This window comes from Xenopus laevis, chromosome 1L, assembly GCF_017654675.1.
Source record: "Xenopus laevis strain J_2021 chromosome 1L, Xenopus_laevis_v10.1, whole genome shotgun sequence".
Classification (NCBI taxonomy): Eukaryota; Metazoa; Chordata; class Amphibia; order Anura; family Pipidae; genus Xenopus; species Xenopus laevis.
In genome coordinates, this window is record NC_054371.1 from 140,197,262 (window position 1) to 140,213,456 (window position 16,195).

Below are 16,195 nucleotides of genomic sequence, written 5' to 3' on the forward strand. Positions count from 1 at the left end.
TAGCAGATGGCCTGTAGCTAAGAGTGGATGGGCGAGCTGTGGGCTGGACATTACGCCACTGTATTTGAAGCCATATGTTCTTGCACTTATTTATTTGTGGACCAAACAACCCATTATATCTCTCCCATACCTCCTCTTTTCCCTTTACCACGCATAAAGTAAGCAACCCCGAGTATTTAAGCTGCACATAAATACTGAGGGACCTTCTGAACAAATATATACAACAGTCCCCTCATATTTGTGTAGGCAAAGTTGAGAGCCTATGACTTCTTCACTGATTTTTATGTTCTTCTATACTTTTTTCCATTTCTTTTTTTTTTTCTATTCTATTTCTGTTACCATATCATTCTCCTGTGCTTTTCTTCTTTCATGTTTTACTAACCTTTTTATACTTGCCTTTATTATTTGCCTCAACGTTCACGTTTCTGTTTAAAGTACCTACCTTTCTCTCCTGATCTCCCATCCTCTCTTATGCCCCATCCTATGCTTCTCCTTCCCTATACAGTTTACACTTGCAAAATTATATAAATTTTCAGCCTGTCTTTATGTCTTGTCTTCCAGTACCATATGTGTTCTGTCATCGTCTTCTTTATTTAGGCTATTTTGCAGGGAAAGGCACATGGGGTGAATATGAACATTTTATAACAAACATGGGAAATTTGTGCTCACCACTAATTTTTAAAAACTTTAAGCAGGGGAGCAATTTGGTTGTGACCACAAAATTCACATAGACAAATACAAGAGGTCAATATATTAAGGACATTGAGACATTTTGTGCCTTAAGCTTCTAAAAAACGCCATACCCTTTAAACAAAACTTGTTTGTTTGTTTGTCCATTTATTGCAATATATTTAAGATGGCCAAATACGTCAGTCATCCCTGGTACGGCCAATCCAACACTCAACTTGCATCTGATTCATTAAAAATGCCACTGCTTCATTATACAATATGAGCATTTTGTAGCTCCATGGTAAAACTGCTTGAAATCAGATCCCATTGGATAGTAATCGCCCAAAAGAGGCGCTGCGTCAATAGGTTGCAAACACAGCGGGGACAATATGCATAAAATTCACCCAGTGTGCCATTGCTTCAAGGAAAGCCGTGTGTAAAGGCAGTGTGAATGATATGCGCTACTAAAGAGCATGCAGATGCTTAATTTTAGGAAGTATATTTCTAAATATGCCCCCTTGTATAAGGCGCTGCACATGACCCTGTCCATTTGTCCTTTGTAGCAGTTGTTTTTCTATTGTTGGCAATCTGAAGGCAGATTTCTAATTTCACTTCATAATTCAAGGCATTGTGACACTACAAATTTATTTATGATTTTAACATTGCACTGCCATTGTCCCTGCATTCATTTCCTAGATTTAGTTTGTTGTTATCTTATTGTATGTGGTCAAGGTGACCTTTCAGCTACGCGAAACAAAAGAACTGATGCATGTTCCTTTTTCCTGGCAGTCAAAAGGCTTATTCGAATTTCGCTTCTGTCAACAGTAGGTTATGCTGACCTGCTTATTTAAAGCAAATGCAGCTGGTAATGAATCAAACCACAAGAATTATATGTTTTTAGGTGAATATTATGTAAGTTGTTGTCTTAGTTATGTCTTATTAGTTGTATGTAGTATTATATGATCTATAACATTAGTCATGTGTTCTGTGCATTATTTCCTCACTAGATAGGGATGAAATGTTAGTGCACTATATTGGAGAGCTCAACCCAACCCCAAAATAGTTTTACACTTATTGAAAGTGCAGGGTGCTTAACCAGCTAAGACCCCTCCCTTACATCAGGGTCAATGGCGCAATATAAGAAAAAATCTGGATGCACACCTTTTGTTTGAATTGGGTCACCCTAATTTAAACCCCCTCACCCAGTCACCCACAGTAACAGATCGGTCACCTCCTGTGGTCCAACTAGTTCTGAAAAATTTGGTGATATTTCAACGCTCTGTACTTACCCAACACTGCGTTGAAATTCAATCACCCAAATTTTCAGAACTATTTGAACCACATAGCCAAAACACACCCGCATCTGAAGGGATCACAGATGCAAGCGACACCTACCTTGAGGGAGTGGTTACATTTAAGGTTTTCATTTGTGTATTACATCTACATATGCAACATAATTATCTATCTATATATATATATATACTGTATATACTCGAGTATAAGCCGAGTTTTTCAGCCCCCAAAATATGCTGAAAAACTCTACCTCGGCTTTTACTTGGGTCAAGCGCAAAAAGGGTCGCCGGCGTCCAAGAATAGTCGCCGGCGTCCAAGAATAGTCTCCAAGAATTTTCGCCGGCGTCCAAGAATGGTCGCCGGCATCCAAAAACGAGACACCGGCACCTCCAATGGGAGCAGAAACCCTCAATTTTTTGATTGAAACTTACCAGAAGCTGCTGCATTTATCACCCTAGGCTTATAATCGAGTCAATAAGCTTTCCCAGTTTTTGGAAGTAAAATTAAGTACCTCGGCTTATACTCGGGACGGCTTATACTCGAGTATATACGGTATATGATCTATATCTATATATATCTATATCTATATATATATATATATATATATATATCTATCTGCAGCAGCATGTTGCATTTACATGACACTTTTCTCCTTACAAATCTTGTCTTTTTGTCAAGTTGTGGCAAACAAATCAGAAGCTTTGTTGGTCCATCCATTCACATTAGTTATTGGCATATTTATCAAAGGTCGAGTGTTAAGAGTTTTTTTTTTTTTACCTTGAATAGCCTCTTATTTCAGAAAAAACTTGAATGTCTAAAACTCAAACGAATATTACAGACCCGAAAACTCAAATCGCATTAAAATCGAATTCGAACTCGAACCTGTTTTTTTTTCTCCAAAAGAAACTTGAATGTCAGGAAGGCTATTAAAGGAAGAGTAAGATTAAATTTTTTTCTATAAAAAAATTTGTTTGCCCTTAACGAAAAAAAAACACCAGCACACATTTAACTTTACGTTCGCAAAGACTTTATTAAGAAATATCTTACCGATACTCCACTTGCTCTCCTGAAAAGGCGGCATAAGGACGATCCATCTGGCGGCACTTGATTTCTCCACCCTGCCTTCTATAGGAGATAGCCAGGGAGGAGAAATCGAGCGCCGCCAGATGGATCGTCGCCATGTTGCTTTTTCAGAAGAGGAGAGCAAGAGGAGTATCGGTAAGATATTTTTTAAAGTCTTTGCGAATGTAAAGTTAAATGTGTGCTGGTGTTTTCTTTTTCGTTAAGGGCAAACTAATTTTTTATAGAAAAAATGTCATGTTACTGTTCCTTTAACATCTTCAAATAGGTCACTGGATTTCTGCCATTGACTTCTACATGAAGTATGATAAATCTCGAATTCGAATTAGAGTCTGAATTTGTGAGTTTTGACCAAAAATCCAACTTGAAAATTCTAATTTACCATTTGGACCTTAATAAATCTGCCCCTAAGTGTCAACAGACATTAGTATCCTTATAATATGACCTAATAGACTTACTGACTGGTCTGCCAGACTGGATCAAAGTTCCCAATGTTTGCGGATCCTGAAGTTGGTTTTAGTAAATGTCTTTGCAAGGTGTCCATTATTTGGGCACTTTGTAAAGAATGTTGGAACAGTAGAAGCCATTTGTGCACAAGATACTCATAACTGTAATTTCAATCTTTGTTGATTGCAAAAATCTTTTTTTTTTTTTTTTTAATTTCTGAAACATTATTTTATTTACAATTTCTCTTTTGATTGTTCTATTATGCCAAACATTTAGGAAATGCCCTCAATGTTTCAGCCAACAGCAAACTAGCTGAAGTGTAAGCACTATTTTATTCTATCCCTAGAAAGTCTTCTTCGCTCTGTGTGCACTGAATGCCCTTACTACCACTGTGTGCCTGGTTGCTGCTGCCCTGCGCTACCTGCAGCTCCTCACAACTAGAAGGCCCTGCACAGTAAGTGAGTGTATACGGCATAAGAAGGCAATTTCTTTCTTTCTTTCTGTTTGAAGGATACAATACATAAAAAATTAATAATCTTCATGACATTTTCCTATGATGTATTTTAAATATTTTATTGCATTATTATTACTAGCAACAGACCGGGGAGACTACAAAGACAAAATCATTGTTTTGCCTTGATGCTTTTTGAACACCGCTTTTATATAAACTAATATTTAAATTGCAATGTCTTTTAAGCTCTAGCCTTTAGCATTTTCATATTAGAAATGTAGCAAAGATAAATTTCATTGTATTTGCTTAGGATGAGTCGCAAGTATCAGCTGAGGAAGGGGAAGAACAAGATCGGGTTCCAGACCCTGACGATTTTGTTGCTCCTGCGCCGCCTCCATCTTATTTCTCTACATTTTATTCCTGCACCCCCCGAATGAATCAGAGGTAACACAGCTCTGCCTACACCTTAGGAACCTTTTTGTTTTGTGCAAATAGTTCAGTTTGGCAGTTCAGATAGCCCCTTGTAGTATATAGGGAATGCATTGAAATGTACAAACAAAAATCTTTAATTTTACTGCCATTAAACTGTTGTAAATAGCATAGTGCTGTTATAGCAATGTTATTACTATATTGAAATTACCGTGGCAGCTATACGAATAATTAGTCCTATTAACATGCTATACTTTTTTTTTTCTTTTAATGATTCAAGGTTCCCATAATTCCTAGGTTGTTACCCACTGTGTTTTTAGTGAAAAGCTATATATCCAAGCTATTTATCAGTTGAAAATATATTTTATTCCAAAGAATGTCCTTACTGTACACTTCCAAAACACTTCCAAAAATGAATGACCCATAATCCAAGATTAACTAACTATGATGGTGTTTGAGAACTCTTACCGAACAGTCTCCTCACAGAAGCAAATGTCTAATATTGTTCTGATGTTTAATGTGTTTAAAACGTTCAGCTTGCTTAACTTATAGCACTGCCTAAAGTTTTTTGCATGTTTGTTACCCACAACCCCGAGCAAGTTAAATCTAGCTTTCTCTGGATCTCCTGTTGAAATATTAGATCTCATCCAGCCATTAGCTTGTAAATGGCTTTACATAGAGGTTCTCTTAGCTTTATTGCTGGTATTTTGCTGCACACTCATTTGCCTTTTATAGCATGAAAGGCATTGAATATACTGTTGCCTTTTATTTTAAGAAAACAAAGATTGATCGGTAAAGCAAGATACATGTTCTGCTCTATGAAACTGTGTACTTCGCCCTTTTTTTTTTCTTTTTTGCTTTCCAGTCAGGGAAATACAAATCAGGTCAGTCAAAATGGAGGCTCTGGATATGTCCTAAAAAAGGATTTTTTTTGTAACAGTCCACAGCCTGTCCAAAGACTCCATATTTCTTAATAAATAATGGCAGCATGGTGGCACAATAGCACTGTTGTCTTGCAAAGCTGGGGTCCTAGGTTAGTTTGCATCTTGGAATATTTGCATGGAGTTTGTATTTTCTCCACATGTCTGGGTTTTCTCCAGGTCCATCCTCACCCAAGTAACATATAGGCAGGTTAATTGACTCCTGATAAAATTTAGCATAGTGTGTGTGTAATAGGGAGATCGACTGTAAACTCCCCTGGTGCAGGGACTGATTTGTATGTTGTATAATCTCTGTAAAGCACCACAGAATATATTGGCACTATGGTGTTTGCCATAAAATACACTACCCTATGAAAGAAGGTTAGTTTCATAGTTAAAGTAAATCAGGTTTTTCAACACTGTACTGTATTGAACACTAGTTCCATGGTACAAAATAACATAGATGTCCCATTTATGATTTTTAGTTGAGGGGTTACATGTATTTACTGGCTGTAAAGTCTTTGCTTGAAAGACTTTACAGCCTCGTGGAACACTGCTGTATTCAATAGATTCCAGTAAAGATCCTACATAGTTTTTTGCTTCTTTCTAGAACAATGATCTCTATTATTTACAGCCTAGCAGAGCTCTTGTTTTCAGACATCCTTACAAATGTATTTATTGCGGTTTCTCTCTCGGGAGAGAAGTAAAAATTACATCAAACCTAGTTATTGTGCCCAGTCAGTAAATAATGTACTTCCAGAGAATCTGTTATTTTATAAGAAAGGTACACTTTTTTTTTTTATTTTATACTAAGTAAGGTACAGATTTTTTATAGTCTGCTTGATGAACAGCTAAAATTAGTTACTCTTATAGGAAACTGGCGGTTTGATAGGAGTCGACTGCTTGTAAACCTTTTTAAAAATTAAAATTTATAGATAACATATTTTGTACAAAACGAAAGTTTTAAACGTCCAAAAAATAGTTGGCAGCCTGTTTACTGAGCAAACCTGCGCAGCACACCATTTCCTGACAATTAAACTGTCAGCAGCACATAGATGACATTGTTAACTTCCCCACATAAAGATATAGCTGAAGAACAAGTGCACAGGCTGATTCTGTAGTACCAGATGCTGCCATATTTAAGAGCAGAATTCGAGAATTCTATGCGACTTAAATGATTTATAAATTATGTAGTTATGCTTATTGTTGGAGGTACAAAGCAGAAACATGGTTTGTGCTCTACGTAGCTTTTGGGAATGTCGAGACATAAAAACATTTTGAAATAAAATTCAAGACCTAAACACATTCAAATCTCTGACCCTGCATATATGCTGCTGTTCTGCATAGACAGGCTCTCTCTGTGATTTCCTGGCAACAATCAAACCCCATCTGTTGAATGCTAAACAGTCATTAATCCCTCTGTACTGGAAAGCCCCCTCTAATGTTCAAGAACAAATGATAAAATTCATTCAATCGATATGTTTAAAAATGATCTATCACATTGGTGAGCATACAAAGATCTATTCATTTTCAACTGCCAAAATAGAAAATCTTTATCCAATGTTGCCAACCATATGCTGTGCCTCCTGAGCCAAAGGTTAGATCATAATGCAGAGCTAATGTGAACCAACAAGATTTTCTTACTTGCCCGATCAATATCTGGTTGATTTTCTGCCAGATATTGATCAGGGAAATCCTGAATCAATAAGCTGCTGACTTAATCTAAAGGGGCTGAGTCAGCTTCTTATATGTGCTTTGTTACCACTTGATTTCTATTTAAAAAGTGGAAAAAGCTGAAATCACTAGTACAAAAGTCACTTGGGCCGGGATCATAAACCCAAACACTTGAATGCCATGTTTGCCCTGTCTAATCCACCCTCTTTCCTCTTATTCCCTCTTATTTTTCCTTATTTGTCTTTTGCCTTTTTCTTTTGGCCCTCTAGGTACAATCCCTTTTACTGTTTTAGCTGATTGACTCCAAATATATTATATTTAATTTACAAGTTTGTTATATCAGTTAAAGTTCTGTGTTTTAAACAATTTAAAAAAGAGCATACCTACTATATGCTTTCTTTACTTTTCTATACCTGCCTTCCCCCCTTTCCTTCCTATATTCCCCCCCCCCACACACACACACACCTATTCACTTTTGTGGCTATATGTTGTCAAAGCAGACACTTTATGAAACCTAGGATAAAGGCAACCTAAAGATATAATGAAACAGATATATAGAATCATATATTAAGGATACTTAAGCCAATGTTTATAGGTTTAAATATTGAACTTTATTACGAATGCTTAATTTGTGTAATCTTTTTATTTTTTCTTCTTTACTTCTGTAAACCTTAATGGAAAGTAATAAAACAATAAATATATATATATGAAGGAATCTTTAGGATTGAAGTTTCCTTGATGGAGGTGTTTATAATAGTGTGAATCACTGCATCTTTGGCCTTGGTAGGTAGCTAAGGAACCCTGATTCTGAGCAGCAGGCTACTACCCACTACTGCTACAACTACTGCCTCGAAAAATGTGATGACTCATGCATTCATAACTAAGTGAATGATGTATGGATGTAACACACGCTGATGAATCATCCCATTAAAGTTGCATTTTTTGTTTTCAGCATCAATCTGTTCTCTGTAAAATAAAGCATTCTTAAAGGTACATGGTTACTAGAAAATGCTGCCAATGGAGCATACCTGGTGATTTCATTAAATAAGTCTGAATTAAAGGACAGTCACTAATATCTGTTACGTATATATATATATATATATATATATATATATATATATATATATATATATATATATATATATATATATATATATAACTTGCTCCAGTGAAATTGTTATATCTTATTTTTGCAATTATGCTGTTTAGTGCCTTTTTACTTTAGGTGTTAATTAGCTGGATACCTAGACGTTTATGCGTCTGTTTTATTGTAAAACACAAGTAATAAGCTTCTTCTTTTAATGTAGTTTGATGTTTTTAGCATTCTAAGGAGTACTAGTGATTGCCTAGTGTGCTTCTGATTAATGGGTCTGTAGTACACCTGACTCCATGTCGGATACATTTCCTAGTAAATGGAATATTTTGCATAGGGTGGGCAAAAGGGCATTGCTTCCCCAAAATTCAACAGTCCTGAATTTAAATAGAGTAAGACAACATCAGCAACCATGCACACTACCGAAATTAAAATTATCCACCAGCCTATCAATTCTGTGCCCACCATGTAATAGAAAAGCTATCTGTAGCAGCCAATGTACCTTTTACTAGCCGTTTCTATTTTTGTTCTTTTGCCCAGGCTGCTTATTGGACAGGTATCTGCTTTTTTTGGACCGTATCTACACCAGTCAGGAGAACACACAATGCCAGTTGCCTTAAAAAAAGAGAAAGGAGGAGATTAGGTTAAGGGAAATGTAGGATACAGAAGGAGATTTGTCGATCGAAAAGGGTTGATAAAGATGGATGATACAGAGAGGGTGAAAAAAAACTGATTATAACTGTAAACATCATTAAGTACCATTTTTTTTTTTTTTTTTGCTCCAAGTATTTTTAATTCAAAAGAAAAAGCAAATACAGTACAGGAAAATTGCTCACTAAGTACTATTTATATAGTGAATAAAGTACCCCCTCTTGTAAAATATAAGGATGTTATATGTTATTGAGGAGTTCCATGACCATATAAAAACATAAGTCCGAAGTCCTCAAATTTTAGGGGGTACTTTATTATAATACACAAGTTTCAGTGAGTCATGTGAGAGAAATGACATCACTAAGCTCCGATTATAACTAATGACATCACTAAGCACCGGTTAAAAGGATATAATACACAAGCCATTAATATTCTGTTATATATATTTATCACTCAGGAGTTCCATGACCTGTATAAACACACTCGGCCTTTGGCCCCCTGTTGAAAAATGTGAGGACTTTGGCCTTGGGTTTTATGTGGTCATGGAACTCCTCTATCTATCTATCTATCTATCTAATATCAAAACGGGGGTTGTGGGAGCACTCTAAAGGCTTTAAAGTCTATATATAAGTATAATAAATGCTATTGCATAATAAAGGGGTTATTTTTTTATAGTTTTGGGTACATATGCAATGGCATTTATTAAACTTATATATATACTTTAAAGCCTTTAGAGTGCTCCCACAACCCCCCTGTTTTGATATTGTATATTTACCCCCTCTAAATATCAGGATATTATAAGTTACTGAGGCGTTTCATGACCATATAAAAACACGAAGCCGAAGGCCGAGTGTTTTTATATAGTTCATGGAACTCCGAAGTAACTTCTAATATCCTCATATTTTGCAACTGGGGGTACTTTATTTATAATAATACACACATTTCAGTGAGTCATGTGACAGAAATTACATCAGAACTCACTGTTTATAACTGATGACATCAGAACTCACAAAGATATTCATGGCTTTTGTGTATTATATGGCTATAATTTACAGTATATTTGTAGCTCTTAGTAGCTGTAGTATATATTTCTTACAAATTAACTGTTTCTGTCACCATCATGGAGTGGGTTGCTTGCAAATGTATATTACTATTTAAAAAAACTTGTGTTTACCCCAGTTAACTGTAATGGCATGATTAGCCTTTTTAGTGAAGGATTCGAGGATTGTCATTGCAGAACTTTCCTATATGTTTTAACTTGGTGGCATTTAAAAATATAATTGGTAGATACCTACTATGTATGTACCTAGTGTCCATGATATCATGATTTATGTTTTCTTTGGCAGGATGATTGGCAATGAGACAATTCCTTTGCCACACATATATGGATCCAGGTTCAAAGGGATTGAAGTATATTGCCCTATGGAGCCACCTCCACCATATGAAGCTGTGGTCGGCCAAAGTAGTTCATCTGAGGTATTGGATATTGCTTTAGCCATTCTACTGATCAGTTTGTTATATAATGCTAAAAATGGCACAAAATTACAGATAAAAAGTATAAACTCATCGGTGTTGAGTATAAAAAATAGTTTTAGAGTATGGGAGGGTTTAAAGGAATTGTTCTGTATAAAAATAAAAACTGGCTAAATAGGCTGTGCAGAATAAAACATGTTTCCAATATAGTTAGTTAGCAAAAAATGTAATCTATAAAGGCTGGAGTGACCCTATGTGTATAGTAGCAGGTATTAATTTTTTATTATTTGTGGTGTTTGTTATTTAGCATTTAATTCAGCAGCTCTCCAGTTATTTGTATAATTGTGTATGAACTTGCATTTCTTTGCTGCTTTTACACAGTGTTATAAATAAGAGCCTTATTGTGCTAGGTAAAGAATATTACGAAACGGGTGACATCAACCCATTTCCTGCTCTCTGTACCTCTTTCTTTTTGTTTTTTTTTACTAATTTTAATGCCCTCACCAACTCCTCTGTTACTGGTTACTGGTCTCTGTGCACTCTTCCTCCTATGGCTTTTACAACTCTAAACTGGTAATATCTTTGTGAAAGTAGGACATTTCACCCATTTAACAGGCTCTATTTGCTAATGCTATTATAATTTTATAGGGAATAATCCATTTAAGCTTTTCAAGCAAAATCAATTTTTCCATAAATGGCAGCTTTTTTTGATCTCATGTTTACATTGTGTTCCGTTGTTCTGAACAATGGTTTATTTGCCTTATTTAAATATATTTGAATAAGCCAAATAATGAGGGACAATATAATTACCAGTGTTTGTGGTTATTGAATAAAACAGTTATGTTTGTTTACATTTCCTGCTTGAAAATTTAACCCAAGCACTTTCATGAAGGGGGCTGTTTTGATGTTTTTGCTGTATAATTAAGAGTAATTATGTGACTCTAGCCTTCCATTACTCTTGTTGTGGCACAGGAGACAGCTGTACAAATCCCAGATACAGCAACAGTCAGCACATCTTCAGAACCACATGGTGCTCAGGTCAACCCAGGTAACCCAGTTCTCTCCTGTTCTAAGCTACAGAATAACAATGGCAAAGTAGGTTGTGATAGCTAGTTAGTTACTAAGCCTGGATTTAAAATATGTCCTAATAAATGAAACACATAATTATAGGGTTCACTTTATTGCACAGCGCTGCACAATATATTAGTTCTTTATAAATACATGGTGATATTAATAATGAATTTACTTATCGGTTTATGGTTCACATACATCTGAATATTTGAAAATGAAAACACTGGATATTTTAGGCTATGATCCATCCTAACCACAACTAGACATACCTTTTGATTCACCCAGTGTCGGACTGGGACACCAGGGGCCCACCTAAAAACCATAGACCAGGGGCCCACCAAAGAACCATAGACCAGGGACCCACTCTCGGTACTATTATTATTCTTCTCCTCACTCAACCTCTATTCTCCTAGTCTCTTTTCTTTACATACTATAATCTATTATTCCATCTATTTATTCTCTTTGTTCTCAAAGAAATAGGAATGGCCTTGAAATAGGCCAAAACTTTAGCAGCATGAGGGCCCACTGACACCTGGGCCCACCGGGAGTTTTTCTGGTATCCCGGTGGGCCAGTCCCACACTAGATCCACCTGTTGGGGGCCGAGGATTAAAGGGGGTTTTTACCTTTGAGTTTACTTTAAGTATGATATAGAGAGTGATATTGCAATTGGTTTTCGTTTTTTATTATTTGTGGTTTTTGAGTTATTTAGCTTTTTATTTTGCAACTCTCCAGTTTTCAATTTCAGCAATCTGGTTGGTAGGGTCCACGTTTTCCTAGCAACCATATATTGATTTGAATAAGATCCTGGAATATTAATAGGAGAGGCCTGAATAGAAAGATGAGTAATAAAAAGTAGCAATACAGTTGTAGCCTTACAGAGCATTTGTTTTTAGATGGGGTAAGTGACCTCCATTTGAAAGCTGGAATGAATCGGAAGACGAGGGCAAATAATTAAAAAATTATTATAAATAAAAAGGCTAATTGAAAAGTTGCTTAGAATTAGTCATTTTATAACTATGAACCACCCCTTTAATTTGGTCAACCACATCAAGGCTCCCATTTTATACCCCAGTCTTACAAGCAGAACCTTTTTTTTATTTATTTTTTATAGGATCTATTGTATTTTCACATAATTACAGTTATTTGCATTGTGCAAGTCCCTACATGCCACTCTGTTTTGTTTCCACATTAATTGAATGCAGAATCTTCAAGTACATGTAGTATTGAGGTAGAGCCAGTACTCGGAGCCAGTGCACAAACTGATGCAGCACCGGAAAGTGACTTAACAAATATGCCTTCCAGGAAGAGATCGCACAGTGATCCAGTCATGTCTGACCTTCCCACAAAGGGTAATAACGCAATACCAGGATTTGCAATAGCTAGCAATTATTGTAACAAGTTGTGCTTTAAACCAACTAAACAGTAGTGTGTTATCCCTTCTGATGTTTGATTACAATGTCAATTCATGAAGCAAAAATGACACAATAATATCCGTTCGGGATATAATGGCAACAAGACTGACATATTGTTGACCATCTACATTAAAGTTCTATGGAATGTTTAAATCTTATTTAAAGGACAATGAGAGGTAGAATACAACTTAAGTTCTAAGTATTTGTTCAGTCAGTTGAATTGCAGCCACCCACTCTGGTGAGGCCGGTGAGTGGGTGATTCAGAAATTAAAACTAATGCTGGTGGTAATGAAGTATTAGAAGATAGTGCTCACATTGGTGATTATTTCTGTAAATCTTCTAGATCTCAGTACCACTTTTTACAGATTAATTATGATGGTTTGGGAGAGCATAAGCAGGAAAAGAATGGACATCTCTTGCTCTGTATCTCTCCTCTAATAAATCACTGTTTGCGTGTGACCAAAAAGCAATCTGCTGTACTGATCAAATTGGGGCTAATTTATAAACACTGGGCAAATTTGCAGCTGGGCAGTAACCCTTGGCAACCAATCAGATGATTGCTTCCATTGTTCTGCAGACAGTTGGTTGAAAAAGGCTAATCAAATTGGTTTCAATGAATTACTGCCTTGTACAAATTTACCCAGTGTTGATAAATGAGTTCCCTTTTCATAGTTAAAGTTACATAGTTACATAGTTAAATTGGGTTGAAAAAAGACAAAGTCCATCAAGTTCAACCCCTCCAAATGAAAACCCAGCATCCATACACACACCCCTCCCTACTCAGGCAAGTTTATGTACTTTTCAGCTGAACTAACGGAACTGGCTAACCTTTGACACATCATTGACCAATTGCATGAACTGATGACTTGATCCTTCATACACAAGGGTGTTTTGTGCTGGGAATTCTTCTTGCTACTGCACAGCAACACAAATGTTAATTAATCTCTATGTACCCTATGCATTGATGCTTGCATCTGCGGCACATACTCATAGTGTAAACAGATCAATTAACATGTGTGTTGCCATGTGTTGAAACACAGAAGCATAAATCAAACACGGTTAAAAACCCCCAACTCGTATGAAACCTTGATTTAAAAATATTGTTTAGGTCATCCTTTATGTGCTCTGTTAATATAAAAGGGGTAGCAAAACGCTTTATAAATCCTCAGATGAAATAATTTTCCCTCTGTTTACATTAGAAGTGAGCACATATTAATATATAGATTTAGATATAATCTTTAAGAAAATACATTTCGTATTTTTGTCATAAAATAGGCAAAAGAAAAATGCATTGTGTACGAGAAAAGGTCCGTATGCTCCTTATAAATTACACATTTTATTGATCCCATTGAAAGGGAAGAGTTAAGCATCATATTTACTTTCTGTATGTAGGAGGAGCGCCAAGCTGTGAAGCTGCCACACAAACAGAAGTAAGGCCACCACTGGAGACTGTCGCACTGAGACGAGCCTTGAGAGCAAGAGCCGTCCGATCAAGACCTCGATCTCTAGTAGATTACAAATCCTACATTGACACTAAACTACTGGTGGCCCGTTTTCTAGGGGAACCATCGTGCAGTATGACTCCTGACATAAGAGAACTAGTGGAAAGCATCAAGACTGTCCTCAAGTCAGATGAAGAGCACATGGATGAAGCCATTCTCAGTGCCAATTTCCTCGATGAGGTATATGTCATAATAGTACACACATGCAGTTTGATAGATTCACAACTGAATTGTCTCATCATTTGTGTGTGCGTATGACCCTCAAACTTTCAATAGTCCAGCCATCAGACAGCCAACAATGAAAGCCGCGAGCAGCCCCTCTGCAGAGTTATTAAACGAATGGGCCTGCAGGTCAACCTGTTTGATTGGTGTATCTGTGTGTATGTCTAACTTGTACTTGTCCTTTGCTAATGTAAAAGGATCAGGAAGGGACTGCTCTTTTATTCTTTTGATCTGTCCCATGGAGCCAGGGTTCTTGGACTAACCTCTCCCTTACACAGGCAGCTTCTCCTGCATCCACTCAGCCCCTCCTGTTCCCATCCTCCATGCATTCAGCCCCAATGGTGTGGACAAACTACACAGTACTAAACAGTAAAATTATATATATTTATAATAGCTTGAATAATAATCATAACACATACCCTCAGTCCTTGTATTGGAGCCCTGAGTGAGGCCAGCTTCAAACAAACAAATAGTTTAATTACATGTTGTTTTCTGATCAATACAGTTGCATCTGACCAATACAATGGAGGGGTGTCCTTAGAAATAATAAATTATTCGGGTTGATGTGCAAAAAATGGTAATAGCTCTCACAGTGGAGCAAAAAATGCAGAAAAATACACATTTGTGTAATACATGTTATAATTCATAGTTTTGTAAAGAAGAACTTTTTAGACTGATGGGGATCAATTATAATTTAAGTTTCTGGCACTTTGAGTAAAAATAGTACTGAATTTATAGTTGGTGACACTAATAGAAGATGCTTAGAGAGCAGTCCATAGCCAGATTTTGGTATCATTGACTGATTGTAGTTCTTTATTCCATTCTGTCCAGGTAATGAGCCCAAGCCAGCAAGTCACCAGCACAACTCGTAGATTGCCATGCAGACGATATCCTGGTCTTGTGCACTTAGAAAGCTGTGGAGATGTAAGCACTTTTTGTACTGCAGAGACACCGAGAGAGGAGAGAAGAAACCATCGGAGAGCCAGTGAAAGGCCCCATAGTCTAATTGGAGTTGTGCAGGAAACAATATTGTGAGGAAATAATCTGCAGACATGAAGAGACTCTGTGTGGTCTCCAGGGAACTGTTCTGTGAGCCTGTGTTTTGGTTCAGTCCCTATTGGTGTCAGTGCTGCGTTTACTAAATATCTACAAATGAACTGGTAAAGTACCAAGGGCCAGTCATGTTGATAGAACACACATTGTGGTGCTCTCTGTGTTTCTGGGACAGACCTAGAAGTCTGATTAATATAAACGAAAAACAAAAGCGTTGTAACATTGCAAGCATTGTGTACAAAGTTTTTAGAGTGGAATGATCACTGTGTATATAGATTTAGATGTCTCAGGGTTTTGCAATACTGTGAGGTAATGCATCATGCACTGTATTAATGTGCAATCTTGCTTTTTCAAGGCATGGTCATTTTAATCTGTAAATCAATGCTTGCACTAAAGATTCAGTCTCCTTTAATAATATGATATGCTGGACTACTGAGATGAAATAAAGCAGATGCACTCTCACATCATTTTACAGTGTTGGTTTATTGTTTTTTTTGGTTTTCTTTTATCAATTTTTAATTGAATGTACTTGTTTCTAGCTTTTTGTACATATTTGATTATTTATGCATTTGTATTTGGTTTTCCTGGCTGTTATAGTTTTATGGGCTCAACCTGTTGCATAATTACAAAATCTGTTAGAGCCCAATTTAAGTTGGAACATTTTGTGGATTTTTTTTTATGATTCCTGCACTACAAAAATATCCACTTCAGCATTCAGCCTGTGGTAGTAAGCATTGAAGGCATTTTGAAGGAA

The 16,195-nt window shown here is 36.4% G+C and overlaps 1 protein-coding gene across 2 annotated transcripts in view; it reads left to right on the top strand.

Moving 5' to 3' along the window:
* fam189a2.L (family with sequence similarity 189 member A2 L homeolog) overlaps positions 1 to 15,908 on the top strand; it is a 38,630-nt gene extending 22,722 nt beyond the window's left edge. For both annotated transcript variants that reach the window (XM_018258714.2, XM_041564199.1), the window contains 7 exons: positions 3,836 to 3,943; positions 4,251 to 4,384; positions 10,054 to 10,183; positions 11,153 to 11,228; positions 12,455 to 12,601; positions 14,057 to 14,346; positions 15,220 to 15,908. In XM_018258714.2, the coding sequence (XP_018114203.1) occupies positions 3,836 to 3,943; positions 4,251 to 4,384; positions 10,054 to 10,183; positions 11,153 to 11,228; positions 12,455 to 12,601; positions 14,057 to 14,346; positions 15,220 to 15,423 (1,089 nt within the window). In that variant the 3' untranslated portion in view covers positions 15,424 to 15,908. The remainder of the gene's footprint in view (positions 1 to 3,835; positions 3,944 to 4,250; positions 4,385 to 10,053; positions 10,184 to 11,152; positions 11,229 to 12,454; positions 12,602 to 14,056; positions 14,347 to 15,219) is intronic.
* Positions 15,909 to 16,195: the final 287 nt, after the last annotated feature.